This window comes from Ranitomeya imitator, chromosome 1 (assembly GCF_032444005.1).
Source record: "Ranitomeya imitator isolate aRanImi1 chromosome 1, aRanImi1.pri, whole genome shotgun sequence".
Lineage (NCBI taxonomy): Eukaryota > Metazoa > Chordata > Amphibia > Anura > Dendrobatidae > Ranitomeya > Ranitomeya imitator.
This window is the reverse complement of record NC_091282.1, coordinates 783,031,168-783,049,476: the sequence shown is the minus strand read 5'-3', so window position 1 is coordinate 783,049,476 and position 18,309 is coordinate 783,031,168. Positions and strand designations below refer to the sequence as shown.

The 18,309-nt window shown below is 42.8% G+C and overlaps 1 protein-coding gene across 4 annotated transcripts in view; it reads left to right on the top strand.

Moving 5' to 3' along the window:
• ASB2 (ankyrin repeat and SOCS box containing 2) overlaps positions 1 to 12,618 on the top strand; it is a 57,005-nt gene extending 44,387 nt beyond the window's left edge. For 3 of the 4 annotated variants that reach the window (XM_069737186.1, XM_069737195.1, XM_069737204.1), the window contains 6 exons: positions 364 to 519; positions 1,232 to 1,477; positions 1,638 to 1,812; positions 6,112 to 6,673; positions 7,611 to 7,764; positions 8,023 to 12,618. In XM_069737186.1, the coding sequence (XP_069593287.1) occupies positions 364 to 519; positions 1,232 to 1,477; positions 1,638 to 1,812; positions 6,112 to 6,673; positions 7,611 to 7,764; positions 8,023 to 8,162 (1,433 nt within the window). In that variant the 3' untranslated portion in view covers positions 8,163 to 12,618. Of the gene's footprint in view, positions 1 to 363; positions 520 to 1,231; positions 1,478 to 1,637; positions 1,813 to 6,111; positions 7,564 to 7,610; positions 7,765 to 8,022 lie in introns of those variants that run through there. The other variant, XM_069737214.1, reaches the window with a different exon arrangement.
• The last annotated feature ends 5,691 nt before the right edge of the window (positions 12,619 to 18,309 follow it).

Sequence of the window (18,309 nt, the reverse complement as noted above, 5' to 3'; positions counted from 1 at the left end):
CTCAGGAGGCTTTATTGTCTGCAGACACAGGACTAACGGCAGCATCGCCATCTCCTCTCTGGACAATCATTGTTCCCGATGTCGGGGTTTCATCAAAGAAAATAACTGCAGGGACCAGACTACAGAGGACGGGGGGGTAGCGTTACTTTCTCTGATGAAGCCCCTCAGACTGTTTGGGATGTTGGGAAGAATGATTGTCCAGGAACAGGCGGTGTCGCTGCCATGTGTCTGACGGCAGTATTGCCGGGGAGAGTAGAAATAAGGGGCAGCACTGGGAACATTGAGGCCGATCATGGAGTCTGTGCTGACCGAGTACACAGCACAAATTCTCTGCCTGTAGTGAGTGGTTTGTGCTTCGTGCAGCGTATCCAACAACGATCGACCAGCGGACGCTGCAGGAGGAGACGGCGCTGTATATCGCGGCCGTACACGGACACCTGGACTGTGTACAGTTCCTGCTGCAATCCGGAGCCGAGCCAGATATTGTGAACAAGACCAGAGAAACCCCCCTGTATAAAGGTAACACCCCATGTATATACCTCCACCGAGAGACCGTATCACACAGGATTAGATACACGGCTCAGCAGACAGTATCACACAGGATAGGATTAGATACTCACCTCAGCAGACAATATCACACAACATAGGATTAGATACACAGCTCAGCAGACAGTATCACACAGGATAGGATTAGATACACGGCTCAGCAGACAGTATCACACAGGATAGGATTAGATACACAGCTCAGCAGACAGTATCACACAGGATAGGATTAGATACACAGCTCAACAGACAGTATCACACAGGACAGGATTAGATACACAGCTCAGCAGACAGTATCACACAGGATAGGATTAGATACACAGCTCAGCAGACAGTATCACACAGGATAGGATTAGATACACAGCTCAGCAGACAGTATCACACAGGATAGGATTAGATACACAGCTCAGCAGACAGTATCACACAGGATAGGATTAGATACACGGCTCAGCAGACAGTATCACACAGGATAGGATTAGATACACGGCTCAGCAGACAGTATCACACAGGATAGGATTAGATACACATCTCAGCAGTCAGTATCACACAGGATAGGATTAGATACACAGCTCAGCAGACAATATCACACAGGATAGGATTAGATACACGGCTCAGCAGACAGTATCACACAGGATAGGATTAGATACAGAGGCTCATGTTCTATAACTCCCGTTATTTTCCTGTGCAGTCTGTGAGCGGAAGAACAGCGCCGCCGTCCAGTTGTTGGTTGACTACAGGGCTGACGTTAATCACCGGTGTAACCAGGGCTGGACGGCACTGCACGAGGCGGTGGCGAGGAACGCTCTGGACATCATTGATATCTTAGTAAAGGGAGGCGCAAAGATTGAAGCCAAGAACTGTTATGGCACCACCCCGTTATTTGTAGCGGCGCAGAGTGGACAGCTGGAGGCGCTGCGCTACATCGTAAAATGCGGTAGGTGACATTAGGTGGCTGTGGTGGTGCTGGATACCGTAAGCGGCTGTGGTGGCGCCTGATCCTGTTGGTGGCCACAGTGGTGACCAGATTCAAAAAATAAATAAAATAAAGAGGTGGACAATCCCTTTAATTTTTTGTTGTTACTTTCTTTTACCAGGCGCTGACATAAACACGCAGGCCAATGACCTCGCCACGGCGCTATTCGAGGCCTCCAAAAATGGTCATGACGACATTGTCGAGTTCCTCCTGTCCCAAGGAGCCGACGCCAACAGACAGAATAAAGATGGGTTTCTGCCCATTCACATCGCAGCGAAGAAACGTGACAATGATGAGTAAGTTGCCCCTCCCCCACACACCCCACTCACCCGTGAACTCTGCCCCCCAAAATCATTCTGCATGCCTCCAACATGAGGAAAGCGAGATAGAGCTGACAGATCCTGCACTCACGAAAAACACATCTGGCACTGGTATCACTGACGGCGCTGGTGCTGCGGCCACGGGGGGCTGATGTCACCTCCGAGGAATCTAAACATGTAAGTGCATCTGTATGGGGGAACACAAGGAGAACAGCAGCGGAGTCACAGGGGCGCACCCACTTCTGGCTATGCCCTATACAGATTATATACATCTCCCATAAGTCAGGAATATATCTCTCTTGTCTCAGGGCTATGCTATATTTCTGACTTATTATCTCAGGGCTATGCTATATTACTGACTTGTTATAACAGTGCAATGCTATATTCCTGACTTATTATCGCTGGGCTATGCTATATTCCTGACTTATTATCTCAGGGCTATGCTATATTACTGACTTATTTCAGGATTATGCTATATTCCTGACTTGTTATCTCATGGCTATGCTATATTCCTGAATTATTATGTCAGGATTATGCTATATTCCTGACTTATTATCGCTGGGCTATGCTATATTCCTGACTTATTATCTCAGGGCTATGCTACAGTGGGGCAAAAAAGTATTTAGTCAGTCAGCAATAGTGCAAGTTCCACCACTTAAAAAGATGAGAGGCGTCTGTAATTTACATCATAGGTAGACCTCAACTATGGGAGACAAACTGAGAAAAAAAATCCAGAAAATCACATTGTCTGTTTTTTTAACATTTTTTTTGCATATTATGGTGGAAAATAAGTATTTGGTCAGAAACAAACAATCAAGATTTCTGGCTCTCACAGACCTGTAACTTCTTCTTTAAGAGTCTCCTCTTTCCTCCACTCATTACCTGTAGTAATGGCACCTGTTTAAACTTGTTATCAGTATAAAAAGACACCTGTGCACACCCTCAAACAGTCTGACTCCAAACTCCACTATGGTGAAGACCAGAGCTGTCAAAGGACACCAGAAACAAAATTGTAGCCCTGCACCAGGCTGGGAAGACTGAATCTGCAATAGCCAACCAGCTTGGAGTGAAGAAATCAACAGTGGGAGCAATAATTAGAAAATGGAAGACATATAAGACCACTGATAATCTCCCTGGATCTGGGGCTCCACGCAAAATCCCACCCCGTGGGGTCAGAATGATCACAAGAACGGTGAGCAAAAATCCCAGAACCACGCGGGGGCACCTAGTGAATGAACTGCAGAGAGCTGGGACCAATGTAACAAGGCCTACCATAAGTAACACACTACGCCACCATGGACTCAGATCCTGCAGTGCCAGACGTGTCCCACTGCTTAAGCCAGTACATGTCCGGGCCCGTCTGAAGTTTGCTAGAGAGCATTTGGATGATCCAGAGGAGTTTTGGGAGAATGTCCTATGGTCTGATGAAACCAAACTGGAACTGTTTGGAAAAAACACAACTTGTCGTGTTTGGAGGAAAAAGAATACTGAGTTGCACCCATCAAACACCATACCTACTGTAAAGCATGGTGGTGGAAACATCATGCTTTGAGGCTGTTTCTCTGCAAAGGGGCCAGGACGACTGATCCGGGTACATGAAAGAATGAATGGGGCCATGTATCGTGAGATTTTGAGTGCAAACCTCCTTCCATCAGCAAGGGCATTGAAGATGAAACGTGGCTGGGTCTTTCAACATGACAATGATCCAAAGCACACCGCCAGGGCAACGAAGGAGTGGCTTCGTAAGAAGCATTTCAAGGTCCTGGAGTGGCCTAGCCAGTCTCCAGATCTCAACCCTATAGAAAACCTTTGGAGGGAGTTGAAAGTCCGTGTTGCCAAGCGAAAAGCCAAAAACATCACTGCTCTAGAGGAGATCTGCATGGAGAAATGGGCCAACATACCAACAACAGTGTGTGGCAACCTTGTGAAGACTTACAGAAAACGTTTGACCGCTGTCATTGCCAACAAAGGACATATTACAAAGTATTGAGATGAAATTTTGTTTCTGACCAAATACTTATTTTTCCACCATAATATGCAAATAAAATGTTAAAAAAACAGACAATGTGATTTTCTGGATTTTTTTTTCTCAGTTTGTCTCCCATAGTTGAGGTCTACCTATGATGTAAATTACAGACGCCTCTCATCTTTTTAAGTGGTGGAACTTGCACTATTGCTGACTGACTAAATACTTTTTTGCCCCACTGTATATTACTGACTTATTTCAGGATTATGCTATATTCCTGACTTGTTATCTCATGGCTATGCTATATTCCTGAATTATTATGTCAGGATTATGCTATATTCCTGACTTATTATCGCTGGGCTATGCTATATTCCTGACTTATTATTTCAGGACTATGCTATATTCCTGACTTATTATCTCAGAATTATGCTGTATTCCTGACTTGTTATTTCAGGGCTATGCTATATTCCTGACTTATCTCAGAATTATGCTGTATTCCTGACTTATTATCTCAGGGCTATGCTATATTCCTGGCTTATTATCTCAGGGCTATGCTATATTTCTGACTTGTTATCTCAGGGCCATGCTATATTCCTGACTTGTTATTTCAGGGCTATGCTATATTCCTGACTTATTATCTCAGAATTATGCTGTATTCCTGACTTATTATCTCAGAGCTATGCCATATTCCTGCTTTATTATCTCAGGATTATGCTATATTCCTGACTTATTATCTCAGGGCTGAGTTATATTTCTGACTAAATTTTTTCAGGGCTCTGCTGTATTCCGGACTTATTATCTCAGGATTATACTATATTCCTGACTTGTTATTTCAGGGCTATGCTATATTCCTGACTTATTATCTCAGAATTATGCTGTATTCCTGACTTATTATCTCAGGGCTATGCTGTATTCCTGACTTATTATCTCAGGGCTATGCTATATTTACTGACTTATCTCAGAGCTATGCCATATTCCTGCTTTATTATCTCAGGATTATGCTATATTCCTGACTTATTATCTCAGGGCTGTGCTATATTTACTGACTTATTATCTCAGAGCTATGCTATATTCCTGACTTATTATTTCGGGATTATGCTGTATTCCTGACTTATTATCTCCAGATTATGCTATATTCCTGACTTAATATCTCATGATTATGCTATATTCCAGACTTATTATCTCAGGGCTATGCTATATTCCTAAGAAAATACAAGGCTGCACTCTGGATTGCTTAGAATGGTAAATCTAGACAATTGGAACTGCGTTACTTCCATAGAACAATGGCTAAGTGCTATATTATGTACATGTGGAATTTTGGAAAAATGGAAATGCAATATTGCTATAGGTAAATTTACAGTAAAAAGAATGCACTTAGCACATAAATTAGCCAATGTGTATGAGCCCAACTGCAACGTCAATGCGTACCTTGTAGTTGGGTCCCTGTCCTGATAAAATACCTTTCGAAATAAAAAGCCTACAATATGTAGGGCAGGAAGGAATCCACTAGTTAAAACCACTTGAATCTGATGGGATTGGGCGTGGGAGTGCACATGTCACATGAGTTTGCTACAAACAGAAAAATCTGACCAGCACATCCCAAGTAGTGTGAACAGGTGCCAGCTAACATAACAATTAGAATATATAAAGCTGCCCTCAGGATTGTTTAGAATGGTAAATCTAGGAAATTGGAATTGCATTCTAGATTTACCATTCTAAACCATCCAGAGGGCAACTTTATGTTTTCCAAGAATTGTTATGTTAGCTGGCACCTGTTCACACTAGTTGTGATGTGCTGGTCAGTTTTTATGTTTGTATGCTATATTCCTGTCTTAGGCCCCTTTCACACATCAGTTTTTTGCTATCAATCGCATTCCGTCGAATTTTGAAAAAAACGAATCCGGCGACTGATGCCGCTGAACCTGTTTTTTTCTTATAGACTTGTATTAGCAATGGATTGCGACGGATGGCTTCGAAAATTGTCAGGCGGCTGGAGACAAAGTATCGTTTTTTGTGTATGTCGAAAAGTCGGACAGCGACGGATCCGTCTCCATCCGACGTTTGCTCGAATGGAAGCCTATGGCGCCGGATCCGTCAAATGACTAGTGGATCCATCCAGAAAACGAATCCGTCGCATCAGTTTTTCACAATCTGTGACGGAGCCGTCGATCCATCGAGCCAACGGATTGTGACTGACAGCAAAAAACTGATGTGTGAAAGGGGCCTTATTATCTCAGGGCAATGCTATAATTCTGACCTTTTATTTATGCCATTTTGATGACAAGTGTCATATATTCTTGATATTTTAGCATCGTCTCCATGTTGATCCCAGTGACAAGCCGCGTGCGGGTGAAGAGAAGTGGGATAAGCCCCTTGCACATAGCAGCAGAGCGCAATAATGATGACATATTGGAGGAACTCATCAATGCCGGCTACGACGTTAACTTCACCCTCTCCTTTGACCGCGCCCGACTGTATGAGGACCGGCGAAGCACCGTTATCTACTTCTCAGTTATGAACAACAATATTCCTGCAACTAAATTGCTGCTAGAAGCCGGAGCCAACCCAAATATCGATATCATCAATCCGCTGCTGATCTCCATAAGACATGGCTGCCTGACCACCATGAAGATGCTTCTGGACCATGGGGCAAATATAAACGCCTATATCTCCACCCACCCAACCTCCTTCCCGGCCACCATCATGTTCTCCATGAAGTATCTCAGCCTGCTGAAGTATATCATGGACTTGGGGTGCGATGCAGAGTCTTGCTTCACCTGTGAATATGGAAATGGACCTCATCCTCCAATACAAGATCAAAGACAACAGGAAGATATACCTCAAAACCCTAAACAGCCCAAAATTATCCAGGTACAGCCAAGTGGTACATCACAAGGATATAACTAATATAATACTGCCTCCTATATACAAGAATATAACTACTATAATACTACCCCTATGTACAAGAATATAACTACTATAATACTGCTCCTATGTACAAGAATATAACTACTATAATACTGCTCTTATGTACAAAAATATAACTACTATAATACTACCCCTATGTACAAGAATATAACTATCATAATACTGCCTCCTGTGTGTAAGAATATAACTATAATTCTGCCCCAATGTACAAGGATATAACTACTATAATACTGCCTCCTATATACAAGAATATAACTACTATAATACTACCCCTATGTACAAGAATATAACTACTATAATACTGCCTCCTATATACAAGAATATAACTACTACAATACTGCTCCTATGTACAAAAATATAACTACTATAATACTACCCCTATGTACAAGAATATAACTATCATAATACTGCCTCCTGTGTGTAAGAATATAACTATAATTCTGCCCCAATGTACAAGGATATAACTACTATAATACTGTCTCCTATATACAAGAATATAACTACTATAATAATGCCCCTGTGTACAAGAATATAACTATAATACTGCCTCCTATGTACAAGAATATAACTACTATAATACTGCTCCTATGTACAAGAATATAACTACTATAATACTGCCCCCTATGTATAAGAATATAACTACTATAATACTGCTCCTATGTACAAGAATATAACTACTATAATACTGCTCCTATGTATAAGAATATAACTACTATAATACTGCCTCCTATGTACAAGAATATAATTACTATAATACTGCCCATATGTACAAGAATATAACTACTATAATACTGCTCTCTACGTACAAGAATAAAACTGCTATAATACTGCCTCTAGTTTCCGAGCTGTCATATTGTCAATAACTTTTTTGTTCCCCCAGTTTTGTGAGATGGTTTCCACCCCGGAGTTAAGTCGCTGGGCCGGTCCTATTATCGACGTGCTCCTGGATTATGTGGGGAACGTGCGTCTCTGTTCCCGATTACAGGAACACCTTGACAGCTACTCTGGTTGGGATTGTATTAAGAGAAAAGCAGGTACCTTATATCAGTCATACATCAGCAGACTCCAGTGGGAGTAGTAGTCCTCTGTTAGAGATCTGCCTCTTCCATGCCTGTTCAGTGTTCATCTGTACATACGTGAATATTCAGTAGTGATGTGCATTGTCCCTGATGGGCAGGGTGCTGGCAATGATGGAAACCGGTGGCCTTTGATGGAGGATTTAGGGACTTCTTTTTTTTTTCAGAACACTTTTGACCAATTTTGTAAGCTTGTCTCTTTGCTCCGTCCTGTAGAGCCCCCGAGACCTCTGACCCACCTGTGCCGCATAAAGGTGCGAAGTGTTGTGGAGAAAAAACGCCTGAAAATGTTGGACATGTTGCCTCTTCCCCCTAGACTCATCCGGTACTTGAGTCATGGCGCCTCTGATTGTTAGACAAGGGTCTGCGCCAAAACAATGAGGACATGAGGAGCCAGAAGATGGAGTCTGCAGCATTCCTGTCTGTGCGCCGAGCGCCTCCATAGGGCGCCGTGCTCCGATCACAGCGCTCCTCGGAGGATGGAACGAGATGCAACAAGCAAGTTACAAAAAGACAATGGAAGCTTAAAGTCACTGAGCACATGACAGGTGTGATCACGTAAGTGTCTCTTAATGTGGACCCTGTCCCTGGTGGGCTACCTGTGGACCCCACCCACAAAACTACTGCAACGTGAGGGCTGCGCGTTCCCTTTACCAAGAAAGCACTGCTGTATCTGTGATGCTCACATTGTGTTTAGTCGTTTTGCATGGAATGAAGTTTCACATCTTGGTTTTTCTAGCTACTTTTGCATTCTTAAAGGAACAGAAAACCAATTTTCTGCACACTTTCTGTACAGTTGAATCTGTTGCTCACTGGTATCAGCCATTTCAGTCCAGAAATGCATTTGCTGTTTGGTTTTTCAGTGGGATGAGTGAAAGGACCTGGAGGAACTTCCCCGTTCTACGGATGATTATGACTTCGTGGCACACAGATGCATGAGATTAGCAGCAATCTGGCCCTTTAAATGCAGATCTATCATTAGTACGGTGTCAGGTGCAGGTTACAATAACATTTATTGTACTCAGCATCCTATATACAGATTGTATCACTGCATGGAAAATGTATGATTAACATATGGAAGTTGGGGAGTAGAGGGTTAATGACTTAGGTTAATAATTTATTATGCTTTTTTACTGCCCTCTAGAGGTGGCCATAAAATACGCAGAGAACCTCTCACCCTGTGTCCCAGATGAGACTTCCCACCAATCCTCTAATGGGGATGGAGGGATCAAAAGTTCCCAACTGTTCTAAAAATGAACATATTACAATTAAAAAAAGGAAAATTGTCAAATTATCCCAAATAGGGAGCGGTGGGCTGGAGCGCACATGTCTTGCAGGGCCGGAGTCACAAAGCTGCAGCTTTACCCTTTGACTCCACAATTTATTTAATCTGCAACTGACTAGAGTCAGGACACCGCAGTCAAATCCAAATATGCCGTAGGGGGAGGATGGCACGGCCAAAGGGACAACACGGTGGCTCATACCTGTGGGAAGAGGGCACTGAACTGATTCTTTTTTCTGGATACATGCCTTATCCTTCAGCCACCACTAGGGGGAGCTAACATTGAATTCAGTACTGTCAGCTCCCCCTAGTGGTGACTTTACGAATACAGAATCTTTTTATTCAATGACTGTACTGCCAGATGGGGATTCTTTTTTTCTGCCAAGGGCCATTTGCATATTTATACTGTCCTTTGGGGGCCGTACAAGTCGCGTGCTAACTCCTGACGCTGCCACTGGTGTCAGGTTGTAATCATTCATTGCACGCGCCTCAGCGTTCAGTGGTGAACACTGTGCACTTCTGCTCAGAGAAAGACGAAATGATTGCATCGGCGGCCATCAAAATACAGTAGCCTGCCCAAGTACTATGGTTCCTGGGAATCTGCCCTGGGGCCGGATAAAAGGTCAGCGAGGGCTATAAACAGCCCGCAGGCCTGAAGTTCCTCTCCCCTGGTGTACAGGGAAGTGGAGGATTTGGAGCTGTGTGTGCAAATCAAGATAGGTTACAAAATAAGGACGGTAATAAAAAGTAATAATTTGTCAGAAGACTCACTGGAGCCCAATGGTTTCTTTGTACCCCCCAATTATGTAGAGCCGCATACAGATGAGGATAGAGACAGTATAATAATTATGTTAATCGCCACTTGGGGGCAGTATAATAGTTATATTCCATCCAGTAAAGGGCAATATTATAGCTTTATTCTCCCACTAGAGGGCAGTATAACAATAGTTACATTCTCCCCTCCAGAGGGCACTATAGTAATAAATATATTCTTCCCAGTAATTATATTCTCTCCACCAGAGTATTGTTATACTGCCGTTATATTGTCACCCACTAGAGGGCAGTATAACAATAGTTATATTCTTACCCACCAGAGGGCAGTATAACAGTAGTTACATTCTCACCCACCAGTTGGGGGGTATAACAATAGTTATATTTTCACTCACCAAAGGGCAGTATGACAATAGTTACATTCTCACCCACGAGAGGGCAATATAACCGTAGTTATATTCTCACCCATTTGAGGGCGGTATAACAATAGCTATATTTTCCCCACTAGAGGGCAATATAACTAGTTATAATCTCACCCACCAGAAGGAGGTATAACAGTAGTTATAATCTCACCCACCAGAGGGCGGTATAACAATACACATAGTCTGCCCACTAGAGGGCAGTATAACAGTAGTTATATTCTCACCCATCAGAGGGCGGTATAACAATAGCTATGTTTTCCCCACTAGAGGGCAGTATAACAATATTTATATTCTCATCCACCAGAGGGCAGTATAACAGTAGTTATATTCTCACCCACCAGAGGGCGGTACAATAATTATATTCTCACCCCGCATGAGGGCAGTATAACAGTAGTTATAATCTCTCCACGAGAGGGCAGTATAGCAATAGGTATGTTCTCAACTACCAGAGGGCGGCATAACAATAGTTATATTCTCTCCACCAGAGGGCGATATAACAATATGTATATTCTCATCCACCAGAGGGCGGTATAGCAATAGTTATATTCTCACCCACCAGAGGGCAGAATAACAATATTTATATTCTTACCCACCAGTGGGAGTTATAACAGTAGTTATATTTTCACCCAGTAGAGGGCTGTATAGCAATAGTTATATTTTCACCCATGAGAGGGCAATATAACAGTAGTCATACTCTCACCCACCAGAGGGCAGTATAACAATAGTTATAGTCTCCCCCACCAGAGGGCGATATAACAATAGTTATATTCTCACCCACCAGAGGGCGGTATAACAAGTTATATTCTCTTCACCAGATGGCATTATAACAAGAGTTTTATAGTCTAAGGCTATGTGCACACGTTCAGGATTTCTAGCAGAAAATTCCTGAGAAAACCCGGACATTTTCTGCAAGAAATCTGCAAAAAAAAAACGCATGCGTTTTTGCCGTGGTTTTAACACTTTTTTGCCGCGTTTTTTTCTGGACACTTCCCAATGCATTTTGTAGTGGGAAATCCACAAAAAAACCGCAAAATTAATGAACATGCTGCAGTTTTTACCGCGATGCGTTTTTTTCGCGGAAAAAAACGCATCATGTGAACAAAACATGCGGAATTCATTCTAAATGATGGGATGCTTATTGTATGCGTTTTTTTTGTGGTTTTATAGCGTTTTTATCGGGAAAAACTGAGCAACCGCAACGTGTGCACACAGCCTTAAAAAAGAAAAAATGAGCACTAGCGCTAATATATACCCACTTCTTTTATAGCTGCATACTCAGAAGCACCCTTTGCCCTTGTGCACACGGGACAATGTCCAATGAAAAAATGAAAATAAAAATAAAACTAGATCTGAGATGTGCTCACTAGAATTATTAAGACTGTTCCACAATATAGGAAAACATGTCCTGAGTGGCTTCCTTACTTGTCTGATTTATACTGCGGTGATGATCAGTCCTAGATTCTGTTGTGTCCAGTTATCTGCGGGGGATCCTGCAGTGCTATGATGGCGAAAAGTTCTCCTGATGGTGAGACCCCACACTTGGCTTGTGGAAAGGTTGTCCTGATGGTGAGACCCCACACTTGGCTTGTGGAAAGGTTCTCCTGATGGTGGTGAGACCCCACACTGGGCTTGTGGAAAGGTTCTCCTGATGGTGGTGAGACCCCACACTGGGCTTGTGGAAAGGTTCTCCTGATGATGGTGAGACCCCACACTGGGCTTGTGGAAAAGTTCCCCTGATGGTGAGACCCCACACTGGGCTTGTGGAAAAGTTCCCCTGATGGTGAGACCCCACACTGAGCTTGTGGAAAACTTCCCCTGATGGTGAGACCAAACACTGAACTTGTGGAAAAGTTCTCCTGATGGTGAGACCCCACACTGGGCTTGTGGAAAAGTTCCCCTGATGGTGAGACCCCACACTGGGCTTGTGGAAAAGTTCCCCTGATGGTGAGACCCCACACTGAGCTTGTAGAAAAGTTCCCCTGATGGTGAGACTCCACACTGGGCTTGTGGAAAAGTTCCCCTGATGGTGAGACCCCACACTGAGCTTGTGGAAAAGTTCCCCTGATGGTGAGACCAAACACTGAACTTGTGGAAAAGTTCTCCTGATGGTGAGACCCCACACAGGGCTTGTGGAAGTGCCTTGAATAATGTTGCCAATAATGAGCTGCGTTGGTATAGTGTCAGCCGGTCACTGTTCTACCAGCACATGTGTACCGAGTCCGTACTGCAAAGTGATGTCACATGCCTGCAAGTCGGCAGTGTGTGAACATGTGCTGGTAGAACAGTGACCTGACCGGCCAACACTATACCAACACAGCTCATTATTGGCAACATCATTCAAGGCACTTGGAACCTTTCCACAAGCCCTGTGTGGGGTCTCACCATCAGGAGAACCTTTCCACAAGCCCTGTGTGGGGTCTCACCATCAGGAGAACCTTTCCACAAGCCCAGTGTGGGGTCTCACCATCAGGAGAACTTTTCCGCAAGCCCAGTGTGGGGTCTCACCACCATCAGGAGAACCTTTCCACAAGCACAGTGTGGGGTCTCGTCATCAGAACTTTTCGCCATCATAGTACTGCAGGATCCTCCGCAAATAACTGGACACAACAGCATCTAGGACGGATCATCACTGCAGCATAAAAGCAGACAAGTAAGGAAGCCACTAAGGCTATTTCCTATATTGTTGAATAGTTATATTCTTCCCAGTAATTATATTCTCTCCACCAGAGGGCAGTATAAACAGTAGTAGTATTCTATCCTGGGCGGTATAAAGCTATATTTTCTCCATCAGAGGGTGGTATAACGGCAGTATAACAGAGGGCAGTTATTATACTGCCTTATAGTGGAGAGAAAATAACAGTTATGGAGGCAGGTTCAGAGTATATGATGGGACAGATTTTCAGAACTAAAATAGGTATTTATAAAATAAAAATGTTAGAACTTGTGCACATTAAGTTTTCTTATAAGTTGGACTTGAGTTTTGTGAGTTTTAATGAAAGATTTTTTCTGGTCTCCGGTTTTTTACCTCTTACTCTGCCCCCAAGTCCTTTATCCGGTCAATTTCATAAAGTCTTGCTGCCAAATCCAAGGTTCTATCACTGCATATTAAACTGCTGCCACCATGTGGCTGATAGAGGTATTACATCGCATAAATACGAATCGATAAACTGTGGTTTTATCATTGCGGTCTGCGCCATTGTGTGCGGCCAGTGTTACTCTTCCTCTGGTGTCTCTTGATTGTATTTGATGTTTGTACTTGCATATTTGTGTGTAGCTTTTTTTCTAGTTTGCGATGAGCAAAATGATCTAAAATTGGCCGGGATTGAATGAGTTAAAATATTTCTAATATAAAACGTGCAATTCACTAGTGTTTTTTTCACAAGCACTTTTTTTGTTTACGTGTGAGATGGTTTAGGATTTGTATACCGGTAATTTGTTTCCTTTTTTACCAGTTTTGTTTTTTTGTACTTTTCTGTTTGTTTATAAATGTGATTTGCAATAAATGTTTGTGATGTTCCCGCGTTGTGCAGATTGGTCACGTGACCCCGGCGATCCATGGGAAACCATCGGAAAATATGTCAAGGGTAAACGGCAGCGCATCAAAGTCAGATAAAGTTTCCGATCTGCTCCGCGTTAATTACCACGTCCTTAATCCGCCCAGCGAGACCCCAGGGAGCAGAATCAAAGGAGGATTATGGCTCCACAGAACAGGAAAAGGGGAGATTTAGCTCCACCTCAACCCCTCAAAGGGGGTTTGGGTCGAATTGGGTCAGTTCTGAGCATTTTCTGCTCCCATGATGTTTTCTTCTGTTTCTCAGATCTTTGTCGAGGGATTTGGGAAACAAAGCAACATAAATTCTGGGTGGAGTTTCTCATAAACCATCTTAAAGGGGTCCTCCGCCATTACTGTCATGACCCCATAATTCTGCAGCATGTGATAAATCTACATTGTGCTCGTTCCTCTGTTATTGCTCCTAATCATTTAGCAGCTTTGTCCTCGCACAGTCTGACATCGACCAATTACTTCTAAGTGAAGACGCATCTCCTGTGACAATTAGAAGGGAAATAAATTGGTAATTTTGAGAAGAAGCAGCAGAGGAACGTCCCAATGCGATGTGACAGATCTGTCGCTGCAGAGGACCGAGTGATCTTATACAAGGTCATGGAGATGTTTGAATCCTTATGTTCTTTAGGGAGATAGCCTTGCAGAAGGGATGTCTGCAGGGCAAAAAGAAGGGTCTAGAGGGGTATGGAGAATTAAAGGGGAGTCAGGAGGCCAGTCTGAAGAAGGACAGAGGAGTGAGGAGGGGACAAAGGGGTCTAGAAGAAAGGCCAAGTGTATACAGCGGTCAGAAGGGTCTGGAAGAGTGAATACACGTCTGTAAGAAAGGACAGCTGTCTAGAGGGGTAAGGAGGAGTGGACAGATGTGTCTGTAGGAGGGTACAGAAGGGTCAAGAGGGGTCTGGAGGAAAGGACAAGTGTCAAATGTAACAAAGATGGATAGGGACTTACAAGAAGAGACAGTGGTCTGAAATAGGGGACAGATATCTAGAGGGGTCTGACGGAGAGAACAGATGTCTAGATGAGGGAACAGGTGTCTAGTGGGGTCTGGGAGGGGTAATGGGAGAGGATACACATTTCTAAATGGGTCTGGAGGGAATATACAGGGGGTCTGGAAAAGGGGATGGGTACCTAGAGGGGTTTGGAGGAAGGGAATGGTATATGTAAGAGGAAGCCAAAAGGATCTAGAAGGGGAAACAGGTGGTGACTGGAGAATTCTTGGGAGAAGACCAATGTCTAAATGGGTCTGGAAGAGAGGAAAAGTTTACGGAGGGGTCTAGAAAAGCCTGGAACAAAAAGTCTTGAGGCCGAGGCAGAGGAGTATAAAAAAACTGCTACATCTGGTGAAGAAGATAGAGGGGTCTAGAGGATGGTGATTAGAGGGGTCTAGAGGAGAGGTCATGGAGCCTAGATGGGTATAAATGAGGGGATAGAGGGTCCGAAGGAGAGAATTGGGGTCTGGAAGAGGCGACAGATATCTAGAAGTGTCAGTAGCAGGTCAGGGGTCTAGTAGGGTTTGGAGAAGGGACAGAGGGATCTGGACGAGGGTGCAGGTGTTTTGAGAAGAGGGCAGAAAGGTGTAGAGGAGACTGGAGAAGAGACCAGGTGTCTAGAGGGGTTTGGAGAAGTATAAAGTGGTCTGAAGGAGGTGAGGACAATATTATTGATGGATGAAAAGCGTCCATTCAATGGGTCAGCCCAAATACCACAAAACTCTTAAAAATGACTTAACTCTCTTAAATCGTAATGTTTACTCAAAAACATTGAAGCCGCTTCATTTCTTCCAATGCAGATTTCAGTAAAGGTTAAGCGTAAGTGTATGTTCACACGCCGTCTTATTCAGGTGGATTTGGAGCTTCCAAAACAATGAACCTGTTCAATTCTATGTAAAAACGTCTTCCTGTTCTTAGGTTCAGGCTTGTGAGCATTTATTAACAACTTCATGTTCCCAAAAACAACAAGTGGATACAAGATATGATCCGGCCATGCTTCAGGCTTTATCAGCTTGGAAGAAGCTCTGTACTTTCAATATAAGTCAATGGGATGACAAGACTTGGACTTCTTTTTGAACTTTTTCTCAGCGTTTTTGCTTGAAAAATGTTAGCGGTTTCTTCATTGTTGAATAAATGATAAAGCTTCTGGAGCATGACAGTAAAAAAAAAAATTGTGCCCTGAAAGGTCTGGATAAATGCTGAAAAAGGGCCTGCGATCAAGAACGTATACCTAGACGGAGCTTTAAAAAAAAGTGTGTAATATAGATGCTCTGCTGAATTGTATTCAAGGATTTTCCAAATTAAATGAATTGCCTCAAAGAACCTAAAATCAACATTGTCATGCAATAATCTGGATGATTAAACCTAAAAAAAAATCTAAAATCAATTTTAAAAAAATCCTCAAAGCACACGCACCACTTCAGGGGCATTGTTTTAATTTAAACGTGTAATTTATCATTATTTCATTTTTGCACTAGGGTTTTAGCTTAACTTTTGGAGCTTTCATCTTCTGCATCCTTTATGCATTAGTGTACATGACTCAACCTTGCTCCGGTCTATAATCCTTATTTCTCTCCCCCCCCCCGTACTGATTTTTGATCTGATGAATGTTGAGCCTTGGATTAGGTCATAAATCAGTCTAGAGAAGAGAGATAAGTAACAGAGCTGAGGCCCTGCTCACTGTTGGATTTACTCTCTGCATTGTGGTGCACAGAGGCTGTAGAAGATGTGTAGCTAAAAATTTTCAGAAAATCTTGCTGCCAAAATACATCCATGTAATTAAATTGCCCCTAAAGTTGTGCACGTTGTGAACAGCCTCCGACAAGGGGAGATTTTCTGGCGCAGGTGGACCACATTCTTTCTTTGGAGAGAAGTATATACACTAAAAGGCAGAAACTAGACCTTTTCTATAAGCTGTGGCAACCTTGGCTTGACTTGAGCTAAGGGGGTGGGCCCAAAGTTGTGAGCTCTAGGGTATCTTGGGGGGGGGGTTTGGGAGCATGGTTTACAATCTATAGGATGACGAAGATCGGTCGGCTCTTGGCGGGTCTCGAAGGGGGGAAGGGGGGAGGGAATGGGGTTAAGTTGATATAAAAAAGAAAAATGTTATTGGAGTTGTATGCAAATTGTAATGAATATTGTTTGTCTTATTTCGATTGCCTAATAAAAATTTATCTGATAAAAAAAAAAAGTTGTGCACGTTCTTTACATCATGTCCCTCAATATCAAAAAAGCATCAACATTTTTTTGAAAATGTATACAAATAGTTACATTTATTACAGAATTTACAATGTAACATATTCAGGTTTGATTCAGATGGAAGCAGAATATTTTACAAAGAGAAAATATTTACACTAATGTTTTTATTTCCTCCACTTTCCGTGGTTTATATTCACATGACTATAGATTCTCCAGTCCGGCCAGGTACTTGTTTTACCAGATGAAAGGGTGCGAATATTAATTACACAAAAAATAACAAAAAGTTGGCAAATTGATCACAGTAATGGTGGATGGAGTGGATTGTGAATGGATGTAAGAATCTTACAGGAGGTCTGACAGGAGAATTCTCTGCTCCAACCACACAAATCCGAAACAGGCTGCACTATAGCACCCATGTATACAGTCATGGCCAAAAGTATTGACACCCCTGCAATTCTGTCAGATAATACTCAGTTTCTTCCTGAAAATGATTGCAAACACAAATTCTTTGTTATTATTATCTTCATTTAATTTGTCTTAAATGAAAAAACACAAAAAGAATTGTCCTAAAGCCAAATTGGATATAATTCCACATCAAACATAAAAAGGGGGTGGACAAAAGTATTGGCACTGTTCGAAAAATCATGTGGTGCTTCTCTAATTTGTGTAATTAACAGCACCTGTAACTTACCTGTGGCACCTAACAGGTGTTGGCAATAACTAAATCACACTTGCAGCCAGTTGACATGGATTAAAGTTGACTCAACCTCTGTCGTGTGTCCTTGTGTGTACCATATTGAGCATGGAGAAAAGAAAGAAGACCAAAGAACTGTCTGAGGACTTGAGAAACCAAATTGTGAGGAAGCATGAGCAATCTCAAGGCTACAAGTCCATCTCCAAAGACCTGAATGTTCCTGTGTCTACTGTGCGCAGTGTCATCAAGAAGTTTAAAGCCCATGGCACTGTGGCTAACCTCCCTAGATGTGGACGGAAAAGAAAAATTGACAAGAGATTTCAACGCAAGATTGTGCGGATGTTGGATAAAGAACTTCGACTAACATCCAAACAAGTTCAACCTGCCCTGCAGTCCGAGGGTACAACAGTGTCACCCCATACTCTCCGTCGGCGTCTGAATGAAAAGGGACTGTATGGTAGGAGACCCAGGAAGACCTAACTTCTTACCCCGAGACATAAAAAAGCCAGGCTGGAGTTTGCCAAAACGTACCTGAAAAAGCCTAAAACATTTTGGAAGAATGTTCTCTGGTCAGATGACAC